Source organism: Anastrepha ludens, chromosome 4 (assembly GCF_028408465.1).
Source record: "Anastrepha ludens isolate Willacy chromosome 4, idAnaLude1.1, whole genome shotgun sequence".
NCBI classification, from domain to species: Eukaryota; Metazoa; Arthropoda; class Insecta; order Diptera; family Tephritidae; genus Anastrepha; species Anastrepha ludens.
In genome coordinates this window covers 73,594,084-73,621,583 of record NC_071500.1, presented here as the reverse complement: position 1 = coordinate 73,621,583, position 27,500 = coordinate 73,594,084, and the positions used below count along the sequence as shown (strand labels likewise).

At 38.8% G+C, this 27,500-nt stretch overlaps 1 protein-coding gene across 1 annotated transcript in view; it reads left to right on the top strand.

The window, feature by feature from the left end:
* Positions 1-11,836: 11,836 nt before the first annotated feature.
* LOC128859799 (peroxidasin) overlaps positions 11,837-27,500 on the top strand; it is a 44,833-nt gene continuing 29,169 nt past the window's right edge. Inside the window, exons 1-3 of the mRNA XM_054096885.1 lie at positions 11,837-12,112; positions 17,065-17,280; positions 23,922-23,993. Of these exons, the coding sequence (XP_053952860.1) occupies positions 11,934-12,112; positions 17,065-17,280; positions 23,922-23,993 (467 nt within the window). The 5' untranslated portion in view covers positions 11,837-11,933. The remainder of the gene's footprint in view (positions 12,113-17,064; positions 17,281-23,921; positions 23,994-27,500) is intronic.

Genomic DNA, 27,500 nt, shown 5'->3' with positions numbered 1-27,500 from the left:
ATCAAGAAAAATGTAAGAAAATATTGTTTTAATAACGTATATTAAATATATGTTTGCATTAAAAGCTAAAAAAAATAGTTTTATACTCAATTTTCATCAGACATCATATTAGCGTAATCAGCGGCAGTATTAAAATTTTTCCTGCAAATAATGCGTGACGTTTGATACAAAAATGGCGTTTTGGAACGCGATGCATTTGCAGTACTGCCATATTTGCATTTCTGAACGCGTTGCCAACACTGCAAAAGTACGTTGCGCATTATAATGCGTTTCTGAATATACCCTATGCCTGTTTCCCAATGTCTTTGGGCATTGCAGGAGAGACACCCCTCCCGAATGCGAAATCACCCGGAAGCTTTAAATCGGTTCCAAAGATGGTCATTGAGGATGAATGATCCGTAATTTCTCTGATTCTCTGCAACTTACCCAGTAAAACCCCTGTTTAACTTCTCCAGCGTTTTAGTGATACCCAAATGACCTCCCCTTTCCCATTGTGGAATTTCTCTAACTCGGATGTAATTATGGAACTATTATTAGATTATGGGAATGATTTCCGTCTCAGCTTTACCATACGCGATGTAGAACTCTATCAATTATTTTAAGGCTATTCCACTGCACCCAACATGCTTCTAGCCACATAACTTTCTATCCTAATTTCAGCTTGAGATTCATGATCGGATTAATCTGATGTCGACTATTCCCTCGGATCTATAGACTTTTCACAGTGCTTACACTCTATAGCACAAGATCGCCGAGGTAGTGTATCAGCATTCCTGTGTTCTCTTTTACGATGCTAAACCTCGAAGTCGTAGTTTCCGATCCATTGTGCAATTTGTCTTTCTGGATGCTTGAACAGCCCTTCTGCTGCGGCAGGCACCGTTATCTCAAACTCGATCCAGGCAATGGGTATTGTCATTTGGGCGATGGCTCATACTGAAGTATGGTACGGCGTGAGAACGATGACCGAGAGCTGCCATCCCCTAATCCAAGATGTTACGCGTCACCGCCCATTGGGTGATTTGCAGCGAGGAAGTTAATTCGGCTGTTGTATAAAGGCGCTCCTAAAAATTTGGCAAAAATCATATCGCGGGGCTCTGTTAGATCCATTTAAAAAGCGAGAAGATCCTCGTAGAGCAGCAACAGCTGCTAGAGGACGCGTTAGGTATCGATCTAGCGGTTCTAATCAGCAATCACCACCGCCATTCCTGCCAAGCACAAGATCTGATTCTGATCGGACTGGTAACCGATCGGAGGTAATCCAGCTGAGACAGCGGGTGCCATCTCCAGTAAAAAGGGGTTACAAGCCTATTCGGGCGCTCTCAAAGGCATTCATTTGGCAGTGCTTCACAAGAACTATCCTGTGGAGACCCTAGACCAAGAAGATCTTACTGTGCCCTAAGCGCCATAATCGATGAGATTTTCAAAGGGTGGACTCACCCGCTAGCCTTTTGCGGGGTTTATTTTAAGACGGGTTTTCTACTTGAAGACTGCAAGGACGAGTATACCGCGGAGTGGTTTACAGGCGTGGTGCCCGAGTAGTGGCATCGGCAAACTTTGCATGAGGTAACAACAGCGTTCTTCAGAAGAGGTACAGAGCCTGGTTAGCTACAGCAGCAAAAGAAGGCTACTACTCTTAATTGGATGTGCTGTCAATGTTTAGAACGAGAGATGGGGAAATAGCAGCTCTAGATAGGTGAGTTTTTATTGGAATTTATTATTAATGATGGTTTATATTATTATATATACTGAATATTGGGTATACACGGACATTCGTAACGAGGAACAGATAGGAAATGCTTGAGTAACAAACGGACTGAAATATGGTGTCAGTCTAGAAGATTTCCTTCGATCTCTCCTTATCGGGCCACAGGATCACTCAGTTTGAATTGGAAATAGACGTCACCCAAGGGAATCCGAGGAAGAACTTGAGGAAAACTGACTGGGACGCGTTTAAGTGTCTGCTAGGTATAAATCTATCTACCATAGTTATTGTTCCCTTTACGTGTAGTTGTTCCGAGGCCAAACCAAAAGACAAAGCCAGTTCGTCGAGGGGGTCGAATAAATTTTCAGCGATTCGGCGAAGGCGGTGCGAAGGAAACTTAATGAAGACAAACGCACCGGATGATAAGGAAATTAGAAAAGCAAAACGGGTAGCTTTAGAAAACTCCGTTAGGAAGTCACCTCAGCCCCAATTGCAGTTAGGCTCCGCAAAGCTATGTCTAAGGAGACCCAAACTCCGAAGTCGTGTACGGTGTTTTCAAGACCGACCCAATCGGACAAGAAAGTGGCTAAACTGTTGTTTATGCAGCAATGTATACGATGGGCGGTTAGCTCCTTTAATTCGGACAAGACCATGAGGCCAATGGAATCCGCGCGGCTGTACTCTAGCATGGCGCCGAGTTAGTTATACCACATCTCATTGGAATAATGCGAGACAGTTTTTCGGTGGTATACATACCAACAGTGTGAAGAAGAGTAATAGTGGTTTTCATACCAAAAATAAAAAAAGGACTACTCATAGCTAAGTCCTTCAGACTGATTCATCTCACCTCCTTTGTATTGAAAGCAATGGAGAAGATTATTGATGATGAAGTCAGATCAAACACTCTGCGATTAACACCTCTCCATAAAAGCCGTTCAGGCAGGAAGGTCTACAGACATTACGCTGCATCTGCTATATACAGAGATTCAGAGTGCTTTTTACTGGGAGGAATCAGTTCTCTGTGCCTCTCTTGATATCGAAGGAGCTTTTCACAATGCCTCTCACACGGGGGTATGCGCACTATGCGGACAGTACTATCCAACTACAAACAAATAGAGAGTGCCCGTAGGGGGAGGGGGATGTCGTTTCACCCCTTCTGTGGAGCCTAGCTTCATTTGCTGACAAACAACGGCATCCGCTGTCAAGGATAGGCGGAAGACGTTGTAATTCTAGCAAGAGGCAAGTTCGAGAACACTCTTTGCGACATAGTGCGCTAAACCTGACGAAGAGATGGTGTACTGGGCGGGGCTGGATATAAACTCGTCCAAAACGGAGGCGATGTGAACCTGCCTAGCTACAATGGAGGTGTCCAGCTACTCTTGGATGATATTACTAAAGCTATTCAATTTAAGAAAAAAGTTCAAAATTGAACTTGACGATAAGATAAACTGTGATACATCAGTATTTGAAAGGAATATTGTAGAGTGTAGCCGGTACTGGTACATATATGGCTCGAAGACAACAAAAGCCATAGGCGTTGGAATATATGGCTCCAAAGTCAAGCGTTCTGCGCTGATGGATAGTTTTCCGAACGGAGGTTTGTGGAACCTGCAGTTAGTAGTCAGAGATTATGCTGAAGCCAATTGCAGTGTACAGTTCGTATAGAGGAAGGCTTATGTCCTTTACTACTCGCTGAAGGTCAAGCTCAAAGCCTTTCCTTGCACACTCATGCATTCTTTCATTTCCCTCCACTCCCGGGTGGTCATGGATCCAACAAAGTGTGGTGTTGTGTGGTTGGATGAGCGAAAGCGATCTGCTGCATTCTTGAACAAATCGAATGGATGCACGCTGAGGATGTGCCTTGATCACTGCTTTACTATCAACAAAAATGGGAAGGTATGCTGAAGGTAAGTCGGAACTAATAGACTTTTCCTTTTTCCATGTTTTGTCTATAGCATAAATCTTAGCTTGGAAGACGCTATACCGGTCTGGGAGTCGAAATAAGTAATTTAAGGATAATTGTTTCGAGTACACTCTTGATCTAACGCCTTTGTTCATCTTTGAGCCGTTAGAATAAATATGGTGACCACCATCATCTCATTTGACCCTGGTGTGATAATCCCTTCTGTCGGTTATTCGTACTTTATAGTCTTTGTTCAAATGTGAACCAGATAGCCTGTTTTCGATGCGTCTTGCAAGTGTTCCATAGATAGTAACTGATACATCACCGTGCGTGTTTTCTTTTAGGATACCTGCTGCTTTCATCTTGGAAGTAGATTTGGCCACTATTCCTTTAACATATTGTTAAGAATTTGTTACGTTAAAATTAAAATAAATCTCTCATTAGATCGGTTAGTACATTGTCAAATAAAAGTCACAAATTTGCTTGCTTTAGTGAATGACTATATTACTTTTTGTTTACTAGCTTACATGTTTAACTAACGACTGAGTCCCCTATGCACATGCACCTGTGCTTATATAAGGTATATATGTTTATTAACAATGGTAATTTCGAGATCTGACAGCTCGTATCTTCTGATGAGGTCTGTCCCGCCATCTGCTGTCGCCATTAAGACGAATTTATTGTTTTGTTTTAGCATCTCATTAGCTCGCTATTGTTCCCAGCCGGTTCGTAATGTTTCCCGTTCGCAACACTGCCCGCCGCTTAAGTCTTATCGTCTCGATTATACATCAAAACCTTCGATCGAAATGGGGCCGATCTAGTTTTGATGACAAACTACCGTAATGATAAACTACATCGTTAAATATATTAATCACCCTATATGAACCTTTCCACGACGCAGTTTTGGAGAAATCCCTTTCATCCTTTGTGGATTGTAAAGAACTACTTAATGACTACCTTTTAGATTTAGATTTGCTTGTCACAATATCGATGGGACTCTCCAATTAATACTTTTCTTAATTCCTAACAAGCAACACATCTCTTTAAACACTGCGGAATTGAAATTTCTTCCTTGATATGAATGCAACTCAATTTGGTACTCAAAACCTAGTCACCCAATTCTGCACAAAAACCTTTGGCCTCTTGCTGTGGTTGTGCGTACATTTCTGGCCAATTACTGCATTAGTTTATAACAACCAGCACGAAAATAAAAATGACTCCTCTCGTACCGCCTGAATAGCCAACCAACAAACAAATTATGCCGCATCGCCTGTAATTCCCGCAGCTACGCTGCCTTGAACCCCTCAGTGTACTACCCCATTCACTCCAATTGCATCTTTCTTACCACCAAAAACAAAAAATTATAATTCTGTTCCAACTTTGATGAGACATCCACTAAAAAGACTACAACGACAATAACAACACGAAGACAATATATAATTACCGCAATATCAACAGCCACAACAACCACCGTGTATACTACCACAACAGCGATCACCTCCAAGATTGTATCACTAACAACAAGCACGCAAGTACTACATGCACATAATTTAAAAAGCAGCTTACACAAAAGAAAAATCGTGAATCTCAATCGCCAAACAAACAAACAGAAAAGCTTAAGAGCAGTAAAAAACATATGTAGTTGAAAGATATTTGCCGCATGTGATAACAACTATGCCATCTGCGTAAGCAATTACTTAACAGCCCCGACCATCGAGTATCAAAAGCAGATCGTTAACGGCCAGGTACTACACAAGGGTTATTAATAAGAGAGTTCTCCTTGGAGAGTTCTTTTGAACACTGTACGAGCTGTGCAAGAAATTCGTAATTTGGAAATTATTTTCCGCTAATTAGTAGGTTACGTAATAATAGTCTAATTGACACATGAACTCCACCGCACAAATTATATTATTAAAATATATTATTAAATGCACCTTCAATGTTTAGGAAGGCTGCTAAAGAATATTTTTTAACCGAAAAAGATTTCTCAATAATACCCACAAGTGAGTAACAGTTGAAATTACGATGATAAATTGATTGGTCTAAAGTCTTTCAGAAGGAATTGCGAAATATCCCCTGATTTTTTAATAAAAACCACTTATCAGGAATATATGCCAGCCTGAGGAAACGACCAAGAGGTTTGAAATTATTAATCGCCCATCGAATCTTAGCTTTAGAAACGATGTCGTTAAAGGGTCTATTATAATGTTCATTGTTGTACTCTTCGTTATGATACAACACTGGGGTCACAGATTCAGCAGGGATGCCTGAACCACCAGGAGAGTAAGTATCTAATAAAAGATCCACAGATTCCTTACTAGATATAGTTCACAAACCGTCTCGATTTGATATTGATTAACTGTTAAGTAGGTGTTTTGCAGGGATCTCTTCACGATAGCGATACTGTTGGTTCTCTTCTTTTTGCCATGGTTCCTCTTGTTTCTAGATGTAAACTCTCAAAGTTGAACACAGATTTGTTTTCGTTGTTTGTGCAGTAGTTAGCGTTGTAGTTCGTTCGCGCGGTGGAGTGCGCTCCGCTGGCAAATTAATTTTGCTTGTTGTAATTTTGTTTATTTCGTTTTTTATTATTGACGTGATAACGTCTTATAATTCGATGCAGCGAGCTGCACGCACCAAAAAATGAGGCGTTATCTTGCTCATGTGGCGTTATCTTGCTCATGCGTCGTTATCTTGCTCATGCGGCGTTACCTTGCTTGAACTGCAAGCGAGAGCGCGGAACGAACGGCAAAGAGGCACAATCGGCCCCGGCCCCCACTCCTACTTGAGTGAGCATATATATGTATGTATGTAAGTTAAACTCTTTACTCTGGGAAAGAGTAAAAAAATATAATTTTTTGGGGAGCTATGCTCCTTTATTGAGTTGCTATTAACAAACTGAACTTTTTAATTATTTCTACCCTACTTATATCTAAATGTAGCCGTTGCCGCTCGATACTCTGATGCTTTTGCCGTTCCCACAGGTGGAGTTGTTTACTTTAACGTGACCGAATATTTCAGAATGTGGGAATTGCACTTTTAGCTGCAATACGTTGGCTTTGCGTAAGGGTGTCTTATGTCCAGACGTATCGTCAGCAGTTTTTGCGAATGCGTGATCAATATGGTTTGATAATTAGCTCTGCACGCGCTGCAACGTCAGCGATTTTGTTTGTTTGTTTGGTTAGCATGTAGATTTGTATAGTATGTTATACTAACAAGTATGTATATGCGCACATGTATATAAATTCACATATTTGTAACTATGTGCATATTCCTTCTTCCTGTGTGCATGGTAATGAACCATTTCTCTGTTGAGAATAGGACGATGATGAAATCGATGATGATGCCTCTTAGTGTTGTTGACTGATTAACGTCTGACGCACAATCGAAATTGAACATATATTTCATGAATTTGGTAAATGTTTCGTAATTTTTCACGTTTGTGTAAATGTAACTTGATCAATTCAATTGCGATTCCATTTACCTCTTCCTCTATATCCATACAAAATATCTATCAAACAAATAAAATTAAAATTTTCTTTTCAAAAATGTAACCATTCCATCAGTATTTTCTTATGACATTGTCATGTTAAACTATCGTCAGTAAACCGACTTTACAGACAACCTCTTTTTTTTATATATTGTTTATTTACTTTTTTTTTAAACAATAATACTGAGTGATACTCAGCACGTTAAAATGTCTTTTTCGCTAAGTAAATTTTAAGATATTTTATAGATAATGTTTATCACTTTGAAGAGGTTGTACTCGAAGCGGGATGTTAACACGTGCGAATAAGAAGGCTAACCTTTAATGATTGAATCATGACACAATACTATAATTTCCGTCCGATTTAAAAGGCATCACCAAAACTTTTAATGGTGATAAACCATTTTTTGCTCCATATGAACATTCTTTTTTATTTACGAATATTTTTGAACTAGTCTTTTGAAGCATATTTTTAAAACTAACGGCGCCTTAATGCGTAAGGGTTTCTCAAATTGCTAACCAATCTTAATATACAGCCGTTAAAAAATACTTAAGAACGATGCGTATTACTTTAGTTGTACCCTAGCTCTTCGAAATATTTTCCTAAGTATAAAACAGCAAAAAACCTTCCCAGACAAAATAAAGCGCGAAAGACTACTAGTCAGATTGAAAGGATTATCTTTGGATTGTCAAAATAGGATCCCAGGAAGAGTGATGCTGACATCCATCGAAACATTTTTGTCCACCTGGAAAAGCCAATAACGAAAAAAGTAGTTGCGTTTCGATTGGCAGAAGCAGGGCTTCACGGTCCACTGGCACAGAAGAAACTATTGGTAGCAGCATCGCAATGACAACGCCGAATCGAGAGTACATTTCCTCATTTTTACTCTCGTTTCCTATTCATATTCATAACAAATGTGAACCAATTTCAAACGAAACAGTTGGAAATTAACGGATCTACAACTGAGAAAATATTTGTCGTTATAAGTGTCAAGAAATGTTAAATGTACGAGTATATATATAAAATGCTTCGTGATCGCTGTTGGGAGGGAGACATTAATATTTATTCCGATAGTAAAGCTGCGATCAAGGCCCTGTCGTCGCCGTATTGCAGCTCTCTCCTGGTGAACTCCGGTAAGGAGGAACTCAAACGTCTCGAAAGTGCAGGAAACATTTCCCTTATCTGGGTTCCTGGGCACAGGAATATAGAGGGAAATGAGATTGCCGATGAGCTTGCCAGGAAGGGGTCGGCAGAACCGGTTCCAGCTGTCCTCTTCTCAGACATCGGTGCCCCCTTGACCGTCGTTAAAGGAAAACTACACAATTTCTTTCTAAAGCGCAAGACAGATGAAGGGCTCTCTCATCGTGTGCTATTTCGAAAACACTATGGCCTCAATACAATAGAAACAGAACGCTTAAGGTGATGGGAATCCCCCGCCATTCAATTTCAAAACTCATTTCGGTGTTCACTGGTCACTGGGTGATCGGTACTCATGCGGAGAAGCTTGGAATTCCGTACAACCTCTATTGCAGAAGCTGTGGGGATCCTGCAGAAAAAGAGACTGTGGAACATTTTCTCTGCAAATGTCCGGCTCTGGCGGCTAGGCATTTGAGATTCCTAAGCGTGCCCTTTGGGGATGACTTGAAGAAATTCTCCAGCCTAGATCTCTCCTCCACTACATCAACAACACTGGATGGCTGTAGACGGTTTTTTCTCTTAATCTTTTCACAGCTAGTGCTGTTACATACATTATGGTATCAAAACGGCACGTAAGTTCTACTTGAAGTGTACCTGGGGTACTCTTGCCATTTTACCTACCTACCTAGGTTTTGGGGCACAAATAAAGGAAAACTTCAGACAACTCTAAATTTTTAAAATTTAAACTGCACCGGAAATTCCATTCGCTAAACAAAAAAAGGCGACATTTTACCTATCAGATCCTAAACTAGGTGCGACTTAACGAACACTAAAATGATAATTTCTCAGGCTTTACAGACAAAGCAAACCAAGCAAGAATTAAGTATATAGGTACATACATATTATACTTGTGTGTGTCTATATGCACTTTTTGATTTTCGTAATTCTTTATCTCTCCATCTTTCCGCTTGGATACTGTTTTCACGTTCTGCTTGCGCAATGCTGCGGTCAATATAAAAATTAAATCTTCCCACACAAATATTTCACTATTGACCAATTTCGTTTGACATACATACATAAATATATTACTCTACTATATAAATATTGCGGATTAGGCAAGCTAAGACCCGTTTTTCATAATATTAGTATGTATATAACCCAATGGTTACAAATTTGGCGCTTTTTTTATATCCTTGTTCACTCCGCTCGGGAGCATAGGGCAATGGCAAGACTCTTCCTTCGTACACGGTTCTGGGTGTTTGTTTTCTATTCATCGCCACTTTCTGCGTTTGATTTGCCATATTTGATTGATCTCCACAACACGTCGTTACAGATGGTGTTAGGCTAGAATATTCTACATATGGTGCGGAGGCAGTTGTTGACGAAAGGTTTTAGCCTCTGTGTAATGGTGTTGGAGGCCAGCTGTGTTTCACTTCCGTACAACAATAAAGACTTCAGACAGGAGCTGAATAATCGCAGTTTAGTCCGCCTGGATATTTGCGAACTCCCCCATACTGTATGCATTCGCCCGAACACCGCCCTTGCTTTGTTGAAAAATGCATCTACTCCGCCGTCTGCCGTGATAGTGCAGCCGAGATAGCAGAAGCTTTCGACGAATTCCACCGGACACCCGTCAACCATTATAGGCCTTGCTTTATTGTGGTTGACTCTCATAGCCGTGGTCTTGGCGATGTTGACCTTCAGTCCGACAGTGTGTGCCAGCGTGACTAGTCTGTCCGCCTTCCCTTACATTTTAGTGAGTTTGGAAGAGAGGAGGCAGATGTCAACGGCGAATTCCAGGCCCTCAAGATGTTTGGTGAAACTCCCTACGATGCCTCTTTTATGCAGGTTCAATTCGCCCATAACGTCGTCTAGGACGATGGCGAAGAGAAAGAGCGACAGGGACATGCTTGCCTTACGCCTGCCTTGGTGGTGAATGGGTCGCTGATGTTGCCGTTGTGGAGAGCTGCCAGTTCGGAGTTCTCGTAAAGTGCTCTGATGTGCGGTTATATAAAGCTGTTATACTTCGTAAAACTGGTATAACTCACTATTTTACAAACAAATGCAATTTTAAGAAAATCGAAAAACGAATAAAAAAGCTCATTAAGAAGGAAAGAGATGTCATCCAATACATTTATACCATTTATGTATATATGGGCCAAGTTCCCATTCAAAAATGTCGGCCTCTCAAAAAACTGAGAACAAAAATTAGACTAAGTTCAGGCTACAATTTTATTGTATGTACCCAAAATATGCTTCCAATCTCTAGAATACATATCAAAGCACCTACTTCATATGTACATATGTATGCTGGAATGTTTATGGTGGGATACAATTTACCGGAAGTATAAAACAAAATGTCTACAAATTTTAAACTCAAAGTAGATAGTCCTCCTAAGCTTTTCTTACTTTTGGTCTCGGTTTAAAACATGCTGGATCAAAGCTTCTGTACTAAAATATAATAGAATAAGAATGACTAAAGGATTTAGTTTGTTTATTATTTAATGAATATTATTCATAAAAGTCTTCGTCGTTTTAATTATATAAATTAATTAAACATATACTTGTTAGCTCGGTGGTTGAAGCTATGTTTATAACTAGCCCAATATGTATTCATTCAAACATACTACACAAATGAAACTACAAGTTTTATTCCACGTTATCGTAAAATTAAGCAAAAAATATGCATACACATGACCATTCTTTATCAAAACGTACTAAATTGTATGTTCCTCATGAAATATACTGCGTATCGCACACACATACGAGGTGTGTTCAAAAAATAAGGTGACGGTTTCAAATTTCGCGGGCTACGTACATCGACTTTCGATGTTCACGGTTTCAGCAATATAGCAAGTTTAGTTTGTTTGTGGCATAAATAAAGACAAGTGTTTTGCGAGTTCGGCGATTTACTGCTATCAAAACAAATGGATCAAAGAAGTTGCATCACATTTTGTGTAGAAAATGGAATTAAGAGCTCAAAAACACTTGAAATGTTGATAGTGGCATATGGTGAGAGAACTCTGAGTTAAAAAAATTTCACAGAAGGTCGAGAAGATGTAAATACCGACGCTCGCTTTCGGAAATTTTGTGCATGAAGCACAAGCATGCTGAATTGTGACCAAAAACAACATCACATAGGCATCGCTCAGAAATCGCTGAATGGCGTCAACGGTGATCCACATTTGTTTAAAATAGTCATAACTGGTACGAATCAAGGGTATGTGGTTATGACATCGAAACCAAAGCTCAATCGTCCCAATGGAAGAGTCCAGGAGAGCCAAGAGTCGGTAGCGGAAAATCGCCGAACACGCCAAACTTGCCTTATTTATGCCTCTCACAAATAAACTAAACATGCTATATTGCTGAAACCGTGAATATATCTGCTAGACGAGTGTAGCAATAAAAAAAAAAATTATAATCGGAAGCCGAATGTATGTACTCCGTGATATTTGAAACCGTCACTTTATTTTTTGAGCACACCTCGTATATACATAACTAATAATGCACATATAGCTATACTTGTGGATATAAATATGTTTCAAATGTGTCAACTTTTTACATATAAAAACATTAATGCACGTTTTACTTACACAGTTTAATCAAGAACGTCTTAAGTGTCGGACGCGTTCGCTTGAAGAACTAATCGGATTTGAATTGCTTCATAATTATAACTTTCTTTCATGTGCTGCTAGCAGTTTTCAAAATGCGTCAGACGTATTTATTAATTATTCCATTGATCTGCATCTATGGCCCAATTTCTACTAACACGATAGGCACGAACAGTTGCCCCATAGATTGTAGCTGTTTCGCCCGTACTGTTCGCTGTGTACACGCAAATTTGGATTACATCCCACGAAACCTAAGCAACGATACCCAGTTAATGTAAGTAAAAATATTTTTTTTCAATACAAAAATATTTATTATTAAGAACTCAAAGAATTACTGTATTTTTTGACAGAATACTTGTTTTCATAGTTATAATATATGTAACAGAATGCCATACGAGTTGCAGATTATTCAAACCTTTTGTCGGTTATCGAAGTTTGAAGGATGCATATGCTAAGTAAATAATAACGAAAATTATTATAAGTAACAAGCACTTTGCCCAATTTTCTTTTATAAAATACGATTTACAAAAGGTCTCACCGAATTTTTGTTGTATGCCCTACAGTACATTGATTAAAGAAATATACGCTAGTTCTTGCTTTCGACTGGATTTGAAAAGCACCACTTTACACAATCCGACCAGTGATGATTGTACCTACAACTGTACTTTTTTCAGTATAATTTAAATAATACAGAAATAAAAAAATAAATAATACAGAAATAAAATTTGACAACTTTCGGTAAAATTTAGACATTAAAAAATTTTTCTCAAAAAGACAGCGAAAAATTGTAGAAAAGAAAAAATTTAGAACTTATCAATAACTTATTTTCGGCACGAAACACGAGTGTGTTTCTGCAATGAAAAAGCTGCTCATAAAAATCATGTGTTGTTCGGAGTCGGCTTAAAACTGTAGGTCCCTCCAGTTGTGGAACAATATCAAGACAATATAAAAGGTTTAAGGGCCGGTGTTGATTTTGAATAAAATACAATTTTTTTTTAATTATTGTCATTTCTGTTTATTATGACAATATTGGTATGGTTCAATTACGTATGGAACAAAATATCGGCCAAATAACCGCCGCGGCCTCGGCGGCACACCTCCATCCGATGGTCTAAATTTTCGATGACGCTGAGGCATAATTGAGGTTCTATGCCGTTAATGTGTCGAATTATCTCATCCTTTAGCTCTTGAATTATTGCTGGTTTATCGACGTACACCTTTTTTTTTAAATAACCTCAAAGAAAGAAGTCCAACGGTGTCAAATCACATGATCTTGGCGGCCAATTGACATCGCCGCGACATGAGATTATTCGGCGATCAAATTTTTCGCGCAAAAGAGCCATTGTTTCGTTAGCTGTGTGACAAGTGGTACCGTCCTGTTGAAACCACATATCGTCCACATCCATATCTTCCAATTCGGACCATAAAAAGTTCGTTATCATCTCACGATAGCGAACACTATTCACAGTAACTGCTTGACCGGCCTCATTTTTGAAAAAATACGCCCCAATGATGCCGCCGGCCCATAAACCGCACCCAACAGTCACTCTTTGTGGGTGCATTGGTTTTCCGGCAATCACTCTTGAATTATCATTCGCACAAATGCGGCAATTCTGCTTATTGACGAATCCACTGAGGTGAAAATGTGCCTCATCACTGAAGATGATTTTCTTCGAAAATTAGTCATTCACTGCTGCCATTTCCTGTCACCATTCTGACCATTGACGACGCTTGAAATGGTCAAGAGGCTTTAGTTCTTGAGTCAATTGCACCTTGCAAGCGTGTAAATACAAGTCTTAATGCATAAAGTTCATCAACGACGAGCGTGAGAGATGCAATTGTTGGGCACGACGACGAGTTGATGTGGACGGCTCTTCAACCACACTATCGCGAACAGCAGCAATATTTTCTGCAGTACGAGTTGTACGAGCATGCACTGGTGCTTTCACATCTCCTACAGGCCCGGCTTGCTCAAACTTTTTGCACAATTTTTCCGATTGTACGCACATTTGGACGATTAAATTGACCGAAAAAATCACGAAGTGCGTAATATGCATTTTGATTTGAACGCCCGTTTTCATAATAAGCCTGAATAACTTTAACGCGTTGCTTGATTGTGTATCTTCCCATCGTTCAAATTAAATTGGTCTGACATTCAAAAATGTCAAATGAAATGCAGAAAAAAACTTGACGTTTAGGTGTGGTTCACATTCAACATCGGCCCTTAAAATTTAACCATCCTTTATATAGCATCCTTTGTTGGGTGTTTGAGCAAGTTTCTTCTCCAATTCGGGTCTTAATGTTGTTCTACATGTTCAAATGGCTTTCTCAATGTGAATAGGTTTAAAAATTTTACAGTTGGTTATATAAATTCAATAATTTTATAAAATTAGAATGTTTTTTTTTTCGAAAAATTTCTAGTACATCAGCTATCAGCTATTCTCAGTTGAAACGTATTTTAATTTTATATCGCCATTCTTAACAACCGAAGTGTTGTCTGATGTCAATGTGCTTTGATCTAGCTTGCTGTACTGGATTTTTAGCTAGGCTCTGGACGCTGAGATTGTCATCATATAGGACAATTGGACAATTACACAGCCAATCTCAATCTCAAATGCAATGGTTCCTTCGCAGTTGATGACACTGCCATGTACTCAGCTTCCGTGGTACTCAAGGCCACGGATCCCTGTTTCTCGAACTTTCACGAGATTGGTCCACCGACCAAGAAAAACACATATCCGGTGTATGGTCTGCGATTACTTATATAACTGCCCCAGTTCGCATCTACCTTCCTTCAAGCGCCTGGGCGCATGCACCATAATTCTGCTTCAGATCTATTGTAGCTGCTGAAGCATTACATGCTTCACACCTGCAACATGTTCACTATGTGGGTTCTTGCTCCTTCACAACTGAATGATAAATATCTGGTCTTGAAGTTAAAGCTAGCCACATTAACTGGCCGATCGCTGATTGATATGCCGTTAGATCTTCTACGACGTATCTTTCGCTGACACATGTTACTTGATACTCTGTGTCTAATGGCGTTGCTGTGACCCTACATTGTTGCATGCTGTGACGCTGTAGCATATTTTTGATATAAAGTGACTTGTTCAGTGATACATAATACGCTTCCTTTGCCATCGCGCTAGAGTATCACACATAATTTTATTGCATGAACTCGAATAGATCGGTTTCCAATCTGTTTTTTGACTTGGCTAAAATCTTATCGTTCGAACAGATTGCTATTTATTGAAATAGAAAATTTCAAGCCGTTATATTTTATTGCGTCTATATAAAGTTCATTCAAAACTCGAGTATGGCTCTATTATGTGGAATCCGTGTTACAATTTCCATGCTACTAGAATATAAAGAGTAGCCTACGAGGATGCAACATAAGCTCAATCGCTTTGCACTCTAACTAATAAAATTTGAGTAGCCACATCTCTCAGGGTGAGAGATGTTAATTAGTTTAAAGACACTTGAAAGCAAACTAATAATCCAGTCTCTTGTGTTTGTTTACCACGTAATCAGTGGTTCTATTGACAGTTCTGATGGGAAGGTTACACACCCATCACAAATAAAGTTGCACTTCACACATTAAATAAAGTTGCACTTCATGTCACTTATAAAACCCTTTGGGTTTTTAAATTCTTTAACTTAGATTTCTTCACACCATTTATGGTCCTCCTATCTTTCCTACTAGAATTAAATCTGGTTGTCCATGCCGCAGATGTTTATTTTAGGAAACTTATTCACACTTCAATTAGCTATTTATGTCAATCTTTTGAGGCCTACATTTAAGTTTTAGAAGTACGTGTAATATGTATGTATATATGCAGGTATACTTATTTAAGTATATAATAGCTGATCTTTGAGAAAAAGATTCTGCGCAAGATTTTTGACCCTTGCACGTTAGCAACGGCGAATATCGCAGGCGATGGAACGATGAGCTGTATAGCTTCGGTGTTCCATAGACACAGGGCAGCGAATAAAGATCCAGCGGCTACGGGTCATGTTGTCCGAATGGATACAAACGCTCCGGCTCTGAAAGTATTCGATGCGGTACCAGCTGGTGGTAGCAGAGGAAGGTCTGCTCTGCGTAGGAAAATCAGGTGGAAAAAAGAAGTCTTTCGCTTGATGTGTCCAACTGGCGCCGGTTAGCACGAGAAGGAAACGACTGGCGCGCTATGTTAAACTCGGCCAAAATCGCATAAGCGGTTATCGCGCCAATTAAGAACAAGAAGAATAGTTGACTTTTCCCCATTTCCAACTGAAAATCGCATAAGCGGCTATCGCGCCAATTAAGAACAAGAATAATAGTTGACCTTCCCCCATTTCCAACTGAAAACATTGAAGAACACTTAAGACATCGCAACACATTCCGCTTTAACACAGCTTTTAATATTCAATAGGTGCGCTTCAACTTTTTTCCGATAGGGAGGGCGAACGACGCAATATTTTTTATTTTTCGCTTGTCATTTGTAAACTTCATTGGTATACATTTCATCATGGAACGCTACACACTTGAGCAACGATTGCAAATCGTGCACGTTTTTTATGAAAATAATCGTTCTGTTGCTGCTACTTTAAGAGCATTACTGCCATTTTACGGTCCATTTAACAAGCCGTCCCGTTTTGGGGTTATGTGAAGTCATTGGTCTACAGTAACAAGCCGGTGACGATTTGTGAGCTCAGAGCCTATATTGAACGCGAAATTGCTGGAATTTCGGCCGATTTATGCAAAAGAGTGGTCGAAAATTGGGTTCAACGATTGGACTTCGTAAAACGTGCACGCGGTGGTCATGCAAAAAAAATCGAATTTCATACTTAAATGTATATGTTCAAACTCGATAATCAAAAAAAATTAGTTAAAAAAGTCAAACCGTTTGTGTTTTATTCAAAAAAGTTCAAAAGTTGAAGCGCTCTTACTGAAAAACCCTATATAAAAGAAAACGAGCTCTTTGTCGAAATGCCGCTTTCCTTTTGGTATCATTTTTTTTTATTAAAATAGTAATTAAAAATTAGGAGGTATATTTAATTACTTGAATAAAAAGCCCTTATCCGAAGTTAGCTGCTACACATAGCTAAACATGTTAGTTTTATTTACTTATACGGGTAGTACTTTCCAAGCAACGTTTTTCTTATATTATATTTAATATTTATTATTAATATAGCTTTTGTTTGCATTGCTTCGTGAAACTGTTCATATATCATATTATTTTGCAGAGATTTGCGCTATAACCACATCGAAGAAATACTGGCGGGCGAACTTTTTGGATTAACTCACATTTCAACGCTCTTTCTTAACTATAATAACATAAGAGTAATAGATGAAAATGCATTTTCTGGACTCATTAACCTAAAACTAATGTATTTGGGTAATAATCAAATTGAAGACTTCCCAGTGAATTTAATTCAACCACTTAAAAACCTTAAAGCAATGTAAGTATCAAACCATACTACAAACCTTTCCTTCCACAAAATTGTAATTTTCATAAATGTAAAAAGCGCGACATTTTACTAATTAATGTGAAGTAATTAATATAAAGAATAAATGCGATTACCTAAAAGTAACCATATACTACTGGCCGGTTTGCGTCAACCTTTAAAAATTGATGTTTCACCAACAGCCCTTTATCATAGCAACTAAGCTTGGTACCCGTACGATATATATGAAAATTATGGGTCAACCACAAACAAAATAGTGAAGGTAAAAATTAAATAAGTCTAATTAATTAATTAAAACACAAAATGCGAATTGCACCTTCATATACAGTCACTCGCACCTTTTTTGATACATATACGATTTTTTTTAAAGTGTCCTATATTTCATAACGTGAAAATGGAAAAACAGAGTATACAGATATTTTATTTATTTTGCTTTATTTAATTTCTCAACATAAATTATAAAAAAGTGTTCACCATTCCATTGTAATGCAAAGATTAAACAAAAACATGCAAAGCATTCACGGCGCGGTTTAAATTAAACAGTTGCCTAAGCACCAAGCAACGAAACGCCAGCTTGCCAGTTTGCCAATTTGATCGGTAGTTGGAAAAACATCAAAAAATTAAAAAAGAGCATTGCTAAACTAACAGAAATAAGCCGAAAAGCAAACTAAATAAACTATTCTACTAAACTTCTACTACCAACTTAATAATAAAACCCTGGTCAATTTTTATTTCAATATAGTTTTTTTTTTTAACTCATTTTCCGTAATACAAAGTACAGGTATATAAGTATGTACAATTTATAATATATTTCGATATTTGATAATATTTTCGATATTTATAAGCGATATTTAATAATGAACGACCCAGAACTGAAACTATAACTTGACGAGCAGTCGTTGCTATAACTTAACAAAAGGGACGTGACGACGACAGAGGACAGTTTTTATAAGTTTTTTATAATAGCGATCGCCCCTCGGCAAGCACTGGTAACGCTCCGAGTGTATTTCTGCCATGAAAAAACTCCTCATAAAATATATGAAACTGTAGGTCCTTCCATTTGTGGAACAACTTTTAAACGCACTCCACAAATAGGAGGAGGAGCTCATCCAAACACCCAAATAGGCTGTTCCCGCCAATTATATGTATAAATGGTGATCAGATTGGAGGTACTTTTTCCAATAGGGATTTTTTTACAGATCCCGCATGGCTGATGTCAAACTAAATTTATAATTTTTTCAGTATTTATTGACATTTCATCATGAAAGGACTTACGCCTCGACCACGCTTCCAAATCGTACAATTGTATTAAGAAAATCGACACTCTGTGAAAGGTGTACTCGTACATCGCGCGCTCAGGTCAACTTATGGTGTACATAACTATCTTACCGAACATATTATTCGGCAAATCATCGTCAAAATTGAGAATAATTTTACATTACTGTACGGGTATGATAATCGACTGATTAGACTACGTACAGCCCGAAGTGAATAGATTAATACGGCTGTAAATGAGAGTTTTGATCTCAAAATCTTGGCCTATCTTATGGAACTACCTGGACGATTCCCCGAAGATCCGAATTTTGTTCAGCGATGAGTCTATTTTTGGCTTAATATCCATGAACAACCCGATACCATTCAAGAACAACTATTACATCCATTGAAATCAACTGTTTGGTGCGACCTATGAGCTGGAGGAATCATCGGCCCATGGCCCCAATGTAGCAGTGAATGGCCAACGTTATTGCGCCATGATAAACATCTTTTTGATGACAGAAATTGAATCCCGTGATTTAGTTTCGACAACACGGCGCTTCTTGCCAACAGCCCGTGAAACAATAGATTTTTGGAGGTATGTTACGTTACTAAAGGAGTTATTCAAAATTGTTGTTTACAGATGGCGAATTATGAGTTGGGGCCAATATTTGAAAGGGATCATCTTTAAAAAATAAATGTTATGAATGGTTGTACAGAAAAATAATAAAGATTGCTCAATCAATTTGAATTTTTGTTGTTTAGTTTCAATTTAAAATCCGATAACTGTAAATTGATCACCCTTTATATATATAATGTTTTAAGGGTAGAATGAATTCGGATCAGCTGAAATTGCTATAAATCACAATATCAAAGTACCTAAAGTCATTCACTATCTCAATGCTAAAACAATTTGTACTGCATTTGTTTCTGGAATTGTAAGTAACTTTATATATATATATATAATTGGCGCGTACACCCTTTTCGGGTGTTTGGCCGAGCTCCTCCTCCTATTTGTGGTGTGCGTCTTGATGTTGTTCCACAAATGGAGGGACCTACAGTTTTAAGCCGACTCCGAACGGCAGATATTTTTATGAGGAGCTTTTTCATGGCAGAAATACACTCGGAGGTTTGCCATTGCCTGCCGATTTTTTATATATAATACCATGGCACCCATTTGTTCATAAACGTTTTCAATTTCTTCAAGTATTTTGCTTCAGATACTCTTAACAGTTTGGACCTATAGGGTATGTACATAGTAACCCTGCTTCAAATTGTTTTTTATGTGTGGAACTCACTTTCTAAAAACAACATTCGTTATCTAAATTTCCAACAAAACAAATCAAACAACGTGTACTGCAAAAGGACTTTTTTCAGCGGAATCACAAGTTTGAATTTGAAGTTCAAGCTTTTGTTTGTATGTACCTGAAGTATATGGCCGTTCATCAGATTATTTCAATATTACAGGTATCTGATGCATCACGAATATTACTATTTCAGTCATTTAATTGTTATTTAGACGCAATACTTTGAAAAGTAATGAAATACATAACAGCGACATTGAGCCACAAGGAGCAGCAGGACGCTTGTATTTTGATCGTAATACGATAGGATCAAACCATTTTGCATACTTTCAAGAAAAGTTAATCATTTCGAAATTATAATTAGCGCGTACACCCCTTTTGGGTGTTACGCCGAGCTCCTCCTCCTATTTGTGGTGTGCGTCTTGATGCTGTTCCACCAAGGCAGTGACCTACAGTTTCAAACCGACTCCGAACGACAAATATTTTTTATGAGAAGCTTTTTCATGGCAGAAATACGCTCAGAGGTTTGCCATTGCCTGCCGAGGCAAAAACTTTTTTCGAATGGTAGTCACGTACGAACTCATCCGGCTACGGCGGTCACTATTCTACAAGAGATTAATTAGGTTCAGCAAGAGTGGCAGCGTAATCGTGGACTATGTTAATGTGCGAGGGGCAAAGCAACGAGAGCGGCAACTGCTAGTAGGCGTTGTTAAAAGTCAAAAACCTAAGGGCAACTGTTTGGTACAATGCCACATACCTCGCGTCGTATATTCGCTGCATTAAGTCAAAGTATCGACAAGATGCGCTTAGAGCATGCAGCGCATTTAAAACAGTCTAAGACGATGCAGCATCACTTCTGGCCGGAATGTATCCAATCGATATATTAGCAGAAGAGGCAGCAAGCCTTTTCGGGAATAAAATCGTATGCGTTGCGGCAAGAGAAGCCAGCATGCAAATCTGACAACAAAGAAAAAATTCGACAAACGACCGTTGGACATACATATCTTTGCATTCCGGACTTAAAGTACAGGCTGAAGAGAACGCATAGTGATGTGAATTTCTACTTAGCCCAGTTCTTAGCTGGGTGTGGATGCTTTAAGTCCTATCCGCAACGTCATTGAAGATGTGCACCAAGTGCTCTTCGAATGTACTCGATTTGATAGCACACGACAAAGACTTCGCTGGAATGTATGTAGTGTAAACAATGCAGTTTAGAGATCGCCTTTGCTTGATATTTTCCGCTCATTATATACCCTCCGTTCAACTAGTGGTTGAGAAATATTCATGACTGGACTGGTCTTAAAACAAACGGTGACCTTGGGCACACAAGTCGAAACCGCGAACAATTTTCTGAAATATTTCGCAATATTACATAATTTTATAATTTTGTAACGTAGATAAGATAAGCGTATGTATTATTGCAATGAATTGTATTGAATTTAATTTAATGTATTTGCGTATAATCAATAACCCCATGTGGATATTCAATAAAGACGGTGTTCGTAGCCAAAATGGTCTAAAAATTTACTTCTATTACGTTTTTAACGGGGAAAATGTGCCCGTTGTAGCATAACACCCGGACAGTTCCATATCAGTCATGTCTGCATAATACCTGCACTACGCTTCGGATCCATGTCTTGATAGAATCTAAAGTCCTCCCGAATGTCCAGTTTTCAGGACTTTCAATCAAATAAGGATTCAGAATTATGAGGTACTGAAATTTGTCCATCGTATGGCTGAATAAATTGAAAGTTCTTAAGCCCCTCTGCGGAAGTACAGGCCCACACCGCCGTGTTTGGCTGTGGTCATCAAAGTTTTATTTATTGACCCATAACGGTCATACAATGCGAGCCATGTGGGATCGCTACCGGAGTTCAGAAAGGAAAAGAGACGTATTATCAGAAAGATGAAACAAGAGGCCGAAATAAGTGCAAGGAGCTTGAGATGCTGGCGAATAAGAACAACGCCCAAAAATTCTACCAGAAGGTTTTGAGACCGGACGTGTTCCTGTAAGAATAAAGACGTCGATCTGGTGACTGACATTCAGAGTGTACTTAAATTATGAAGGGGGCACTTTTCGAACCTGTTAAATGGTGATAGTTGCGCATGTCACAGAGAATGTGAAGAACTACTGGCTGAGCTATTCAAGCATGGCGCCGAGGAGCTGATAAGGTGCATGCATCAGCTTTTATGCAAAATATGGTGGGATAAAAGAATGACTGCCGATTGGAATTCAAGTGTGCTCTGTCCAATCCATAAGAAGGGTGATGCTGCAATCTGTGCCAATTATAGCGGGATTAGTCTTCTAAATATCGCTTATAGGGTTCTAGTCATCAACAAACTGATTGGACCTTATCAGTGTGGCTTTAGACCTGGAAAGTTCACCATCGACCAGATATTCACAATACGACAAGCCTTGGAAAAGGTCCATGAAAGGAAAATCGACACACATCATCTTTTCGTCAACTTCAAAGCTGCATTTGACAGTACGAAAAGGATTTACCTATATGTCACGATATTTGAATTTGGTATCCCCGCAAAACTAATACGGTTATGCAAGACGACGTTGCTCAATACCAGCTGCGTCGTCAGAATCGGGAAGGACCTCTCCAAGCCATTTGATACCAAAAGAAGTTTCAGACAGGATGACTCGGTAGCAAGTGACTTCTTTAACCTGAAGATCGTGCGAGCCGCAGAACTTAATTGCTCAGTCACTATTTTTTATAAAAGTGTACAATTGTTGGCGTATGCCGATGATATTGACATCATCGGTCTTAACAACCGCGCTGTTAGTTCTGCCTTTTAGAAACTGGATAAATAAGCAAAGCGAATGGGGACAAAACGAAGTACCTCTTGTCATCAAACAACCAGTCGGCACGCTCGCATATCGGCACTAACTTCACTATTGAGAGTTATGATTTCGAGGTTGTAGAAGACTTCGTTTATTTAGGAACCAGAATTAACACCGATAACAATATCAGTCATGAAATTAAACGTAGAATCTCCCTTATCATTAAGTTTTACTTTGGACTAAGTAGGCAATCCTCTCTCTGCGAGGCTCTCGTCATGCCCGTCCTAGCGTATGGCACAGAAGGATGACAATATCAGATGAGGCACCGCTTGGAGTCTTTGAGAGAAAGATTCTGCGGAACATTTGCAGGCTTTTGCATGTTGACGATGGCGAATATCGACATAGACATAGCGCAGCGAATAAAGATCCAGCGGCTACGTTCGCTGGGACATGTCGTCCGAATGGAAACAAATGCTCCTACTCTGGAAGTATTCAATGCGGTAGCAGCTGGTGGTAGCAGCGGAAGAGGAAGACCTTCTCTGCGTTGGAAAGATCTGGTGGGGAAGGACTTGGTGTGTCCAACTGGCGCCGAAAAAATTATTTGAAAAGTTTGTTGGGGGGATTTTTGCCCTGAAATTAAGATTTATTTTTAAAATGACTGATAATAAGTTTTCGCTGATGAACTGTCGTAGTCCAACTGTGGTCCAATTTCGAAAAACTAATTTTTCTGCACTCTATTCCAATGCATTACGAATATAATGGCTAAAGCACAAAAACAGAAACAATATGAGATAGGCTGATACATTATTTTTGGTTGCGTTTTACTTTTTAACGATACATGATTATTTGAAACTATAAGTATACAAATGTGTTTGAAAAATTTTTATTTCTTTCCGAATTCCGTTTTTATAGATGGTTAAAATTTTTGATAGATCCTGGTCGAAATATGCTATTTTTAAACTAATTTTGTAATTAGTTTACTATATAACGGAGGGCATTTATTGATTGCCCTGAATTATTTTCCTTCCCTTTACTGCGCAAACATTAATTTTAAAAGCACTGTGGACTACTTTTCGCTGTTTAAATAGTTATAAATCATTGAATACTAAGAATAAGAGTTAAATAATCGACGGAAATTACTGTGAAATTACTTAAATTTATTGTCAAGAAGAAATTACGCCTAAAGAGCAAACCTTATGTATGCATGCATCAGATTATCAAAGCGTATTATTATAAGAAATACATAAACTTTATATTAAAATATACCCCTATTTTTATATTTACAGATACTTGGAAAACAATGGTATTAAGGAAATTCGCAAGGGTACATTCGAAAATTTATTGCATCTTAGCTATATGTAAGTTGAAGTCCAAACCTATATTTATTTACAAACCTACATTTATATATATTTATTTAAGGTACACATACCTATACAAGTAAAATTGGCACTTAAATCCTTTGTTGAAATTGAAATCGGAATTGGTATTATATTTCAGCCGTATCAATATTTCAGCCGTATATACATTTTTCGAAGAGAGTTTAAATAAAATAAATATTTCGCATTGCCAATTGGCAATAAGACAGCTGCCGTGATGTCTAGCACCAGCCAGTGTTGACCTGGCCGCAAAATCTTGAAGTGTTGCTCGAAGTCCAATAAAAAGCGACCATGCTGGTTTACCAACTGTCACTACTTGTCTTTAATATAAACGAAGAAAGAAAAGAAAAACACGAAAAAGTGCGATTTAATATTACTATTATAATAAGGCGTTTTTCAATAGGTGCGCTTCAACTTCTTTCCGATAGGGAGGGCGAACGACGCAATATTTTATATTTTTCGCTTGTCATTTGTAAACTTCATTAGTATACATTTCATCATGGAACGCTACACACTTGAGCAACGCTTGCAAATCATTGAATTTTATTATAAAAATGCGTGTTCTGTTAAGAAAGTTTAAAGTCGAAAAATCATCTTCAGTGATGAAGCTCACTTTTGGCTCAATGGCTTTGTCAACAAGCAAAATATGCGTTACTGGGCAGAAAGCAATCCACACGTGATTCATGAGGCACCGTTGCATCCCGAAAAAATCACTGTTTGGTTTTGTTTACATGCCGGCGGCGTAATTGGCCCATATTTTTTCGTTGATGAGAACGATCGCCACGTTACTGTGAGTGGAAATCGATACCACGACATGATAAACGATTATTTTTGGCCGCAATTGAATGGTATGGACTTAGACGACATGTGGTTTCAACAGGACGGGGCCACAAGCCACACAGCACACGCTACAATTGATTTGTTGAAGAGTAAGTTCGATGAGCGCATTATTTCCAGAAATGGACCGAATGGCCGCTGCGCTCGTGTGATTTGACACCTCTAGACTATTTTCTTTGGGGTTATGTGAAGTCATTGGTCTACAGTAACAAGCCGGCGACGATTTGTGAGCTCAGAGCCTATATTGAACGCGAAATTGCTGGAATTTCGGCCGATTTATGCAAAAGAGTGGTCGAAAATTGGGTTCAACGATTAGACTTCGTGAAACGTGCACGCGGTGGTCATGCAAAAAAAATCGAATTTCATACTTAAATGAAGGTTGTCAAAAAAGTCTTGCGGTATTTCCGCAAGCTTGTCTTTGCAAGCGCATAGTTCTAGTTGTATTCGTCGCATCGGTTCACGCTAGAGCTTTTTGAAAAGCTCTTTTCACGTGCTAACACGTGTTTGATTAATTGTTGTTTGCTTTTAGTTGTTCGTGAGTTATAGCGTCGCATGGAGCAAAATAAAGAGAAAATACGGCATATTTTACAGTACTACTACGATAAAGGCAAAAATGCATCTCATGCTGCCAATAAAATTTGTGCAGCTTATGGACCCGATACAGTTTTCATTTCCACCGCACAACGATGGTTTCAACGTTTTCGTTCTGGTGCAGAGGTGATCGAAGATGCGCCACGGTCCGGAAGGCCTGTCGTCGAAAATTGGGATAAAATCGCTTAATTGATCGAAAGAGACCGACATAGTAGCAGCCGTAGCATCGGCCAAGAGCTGGACATGAGTCATCAAACCGTTATAAATCATTTGAAGAAGCTTGGATTCAAAAAGAAGCTCGATGTATGGGTGCCACACGACTTGACGCAAAAAAACATTTTTGCCCGTATGGATGCATGCGAATCGCTTCTGAATCGCAACAAAATCGACCCGTTTTTGAAGCGGATGGTGATTGGCGATGAAAAGTGGGTCACTTACGACAACGTGAAGCGCAAACGGTCGTGGTCGAAAAGCGGTGAAGCTGCCCAGACGGTGGCCAAGCCTGGATTGACGGCCAGGAAGGTTCTTCTGTGTGTTTGGTGGGATTGGCAGGGAATCATCCACTATGAGCTGCTCCCCTATGGCCAAACGCTCAATTCGGACCTGTACTGCCAACAACTGGACCGCTTGAATGCAGCACTCATGCAGAAGAGGTCATCTTTGATCAACAGAGGCCGAATTGACTTCCATCAGGACAACGCCAGGCCACACACATCTTTGGTGACGCGCCAGAAGCTCCGGGAGCTCGGATGGGAGGTTCTTTTGCATCCACCGTATAGTCTGGATCTCGCACCAAGTGATTACCATCTATTTCTGTCCATGGCGAACGAGCTTGGTAGTCGGAAGTTGTCCCCAAGAGAGTCCTGTGAAAATTGGCTCTCCGAGTTTTTTGACAATAGGGAAGCGAGCTTCTATCAGAGGGGCATTATGAAGTTGGCATCTCGTTGGGAACTCGTCATCGAACAAAACGGCGCATATTTGACTTAAATCGCATTATTATAACCAATTTTATGAACAATTGAAAAATCAATAAAAATACCGCAAGACTTTTTTGACAACCTTATATATGTTCAAACTCGATAATAAAAAAAAAAAATAGTTAAAAAAGTCAAACCGTTCGTGTTTTATTAAAAAAAAAAAGTTGAAGCGCTCTTACTGAAAAACGCTTTACATATGTAAGTGCGTAAATCCAGCTATTTAAATTGCTATATACTTAGACTTGCCATAAATTCTGTGACGAGTTTTACAATTGCTGCAATTTTTGCTTTTGTTCGTATGCATCGTCTACTCATAAATTATATAATATTAAGTTTCACGGCGAATTTCACTTGTTAACAATGGTTTAGGGAGCTAAGGAAAAGGTTAAAAGTGTGAGATTTACGAATTGCTGAAAAAGCTTAATATTTCGAGAATGCTTGTTTACTACACGATCAATCGTTTTCCCCAAATGTCTGAAGTGACAGACAGAAAAAGAAATGCTCGTCCTCTCGTGGTTCGAACTAGTGCGTCCATAAACGCCGTTCGAGAAAGCATTCGCAGAAATCTACATAGAGATCTTCAAAGACCTATGGTAGATGACGTAATCAGAAATAGCAAAGAAAAATATGTCAAATAAGTAGTGACCCTTCGAAATCCTCTTGCCACCGCTCGCACATACAATGAATATATCATGTCTACAACACGTTAAAAGGAGATACGAAGGTCAAAAAAACCCAAAAAAAGCTTGTTAGAGCCAATGGATATTAATGACAATGATATTAAGATTTAAACTTACTTTTAGCACTTTACTTTGTTTAAGTTTGCTTCTAAGCAATTCAATAAATAAATCCATGTTCTTTAAAAAAGGAACTTAATTCTTTGTTTGCTCATTCACATGACACAAACAAAATCTTCGGTTAGGAACTTATACAGTCTGCTCTCAAGCTGCCGGAAACACCTTTGACTGCTTTTTGTTGTTTCAATATAATATATTTTTATGATAAAAAGGAAACTATAGCAATAAACGTACCGTTAACGTAAAAATTATTACGACCTAGTTTGGTTGTTAAATCTATCCTAACT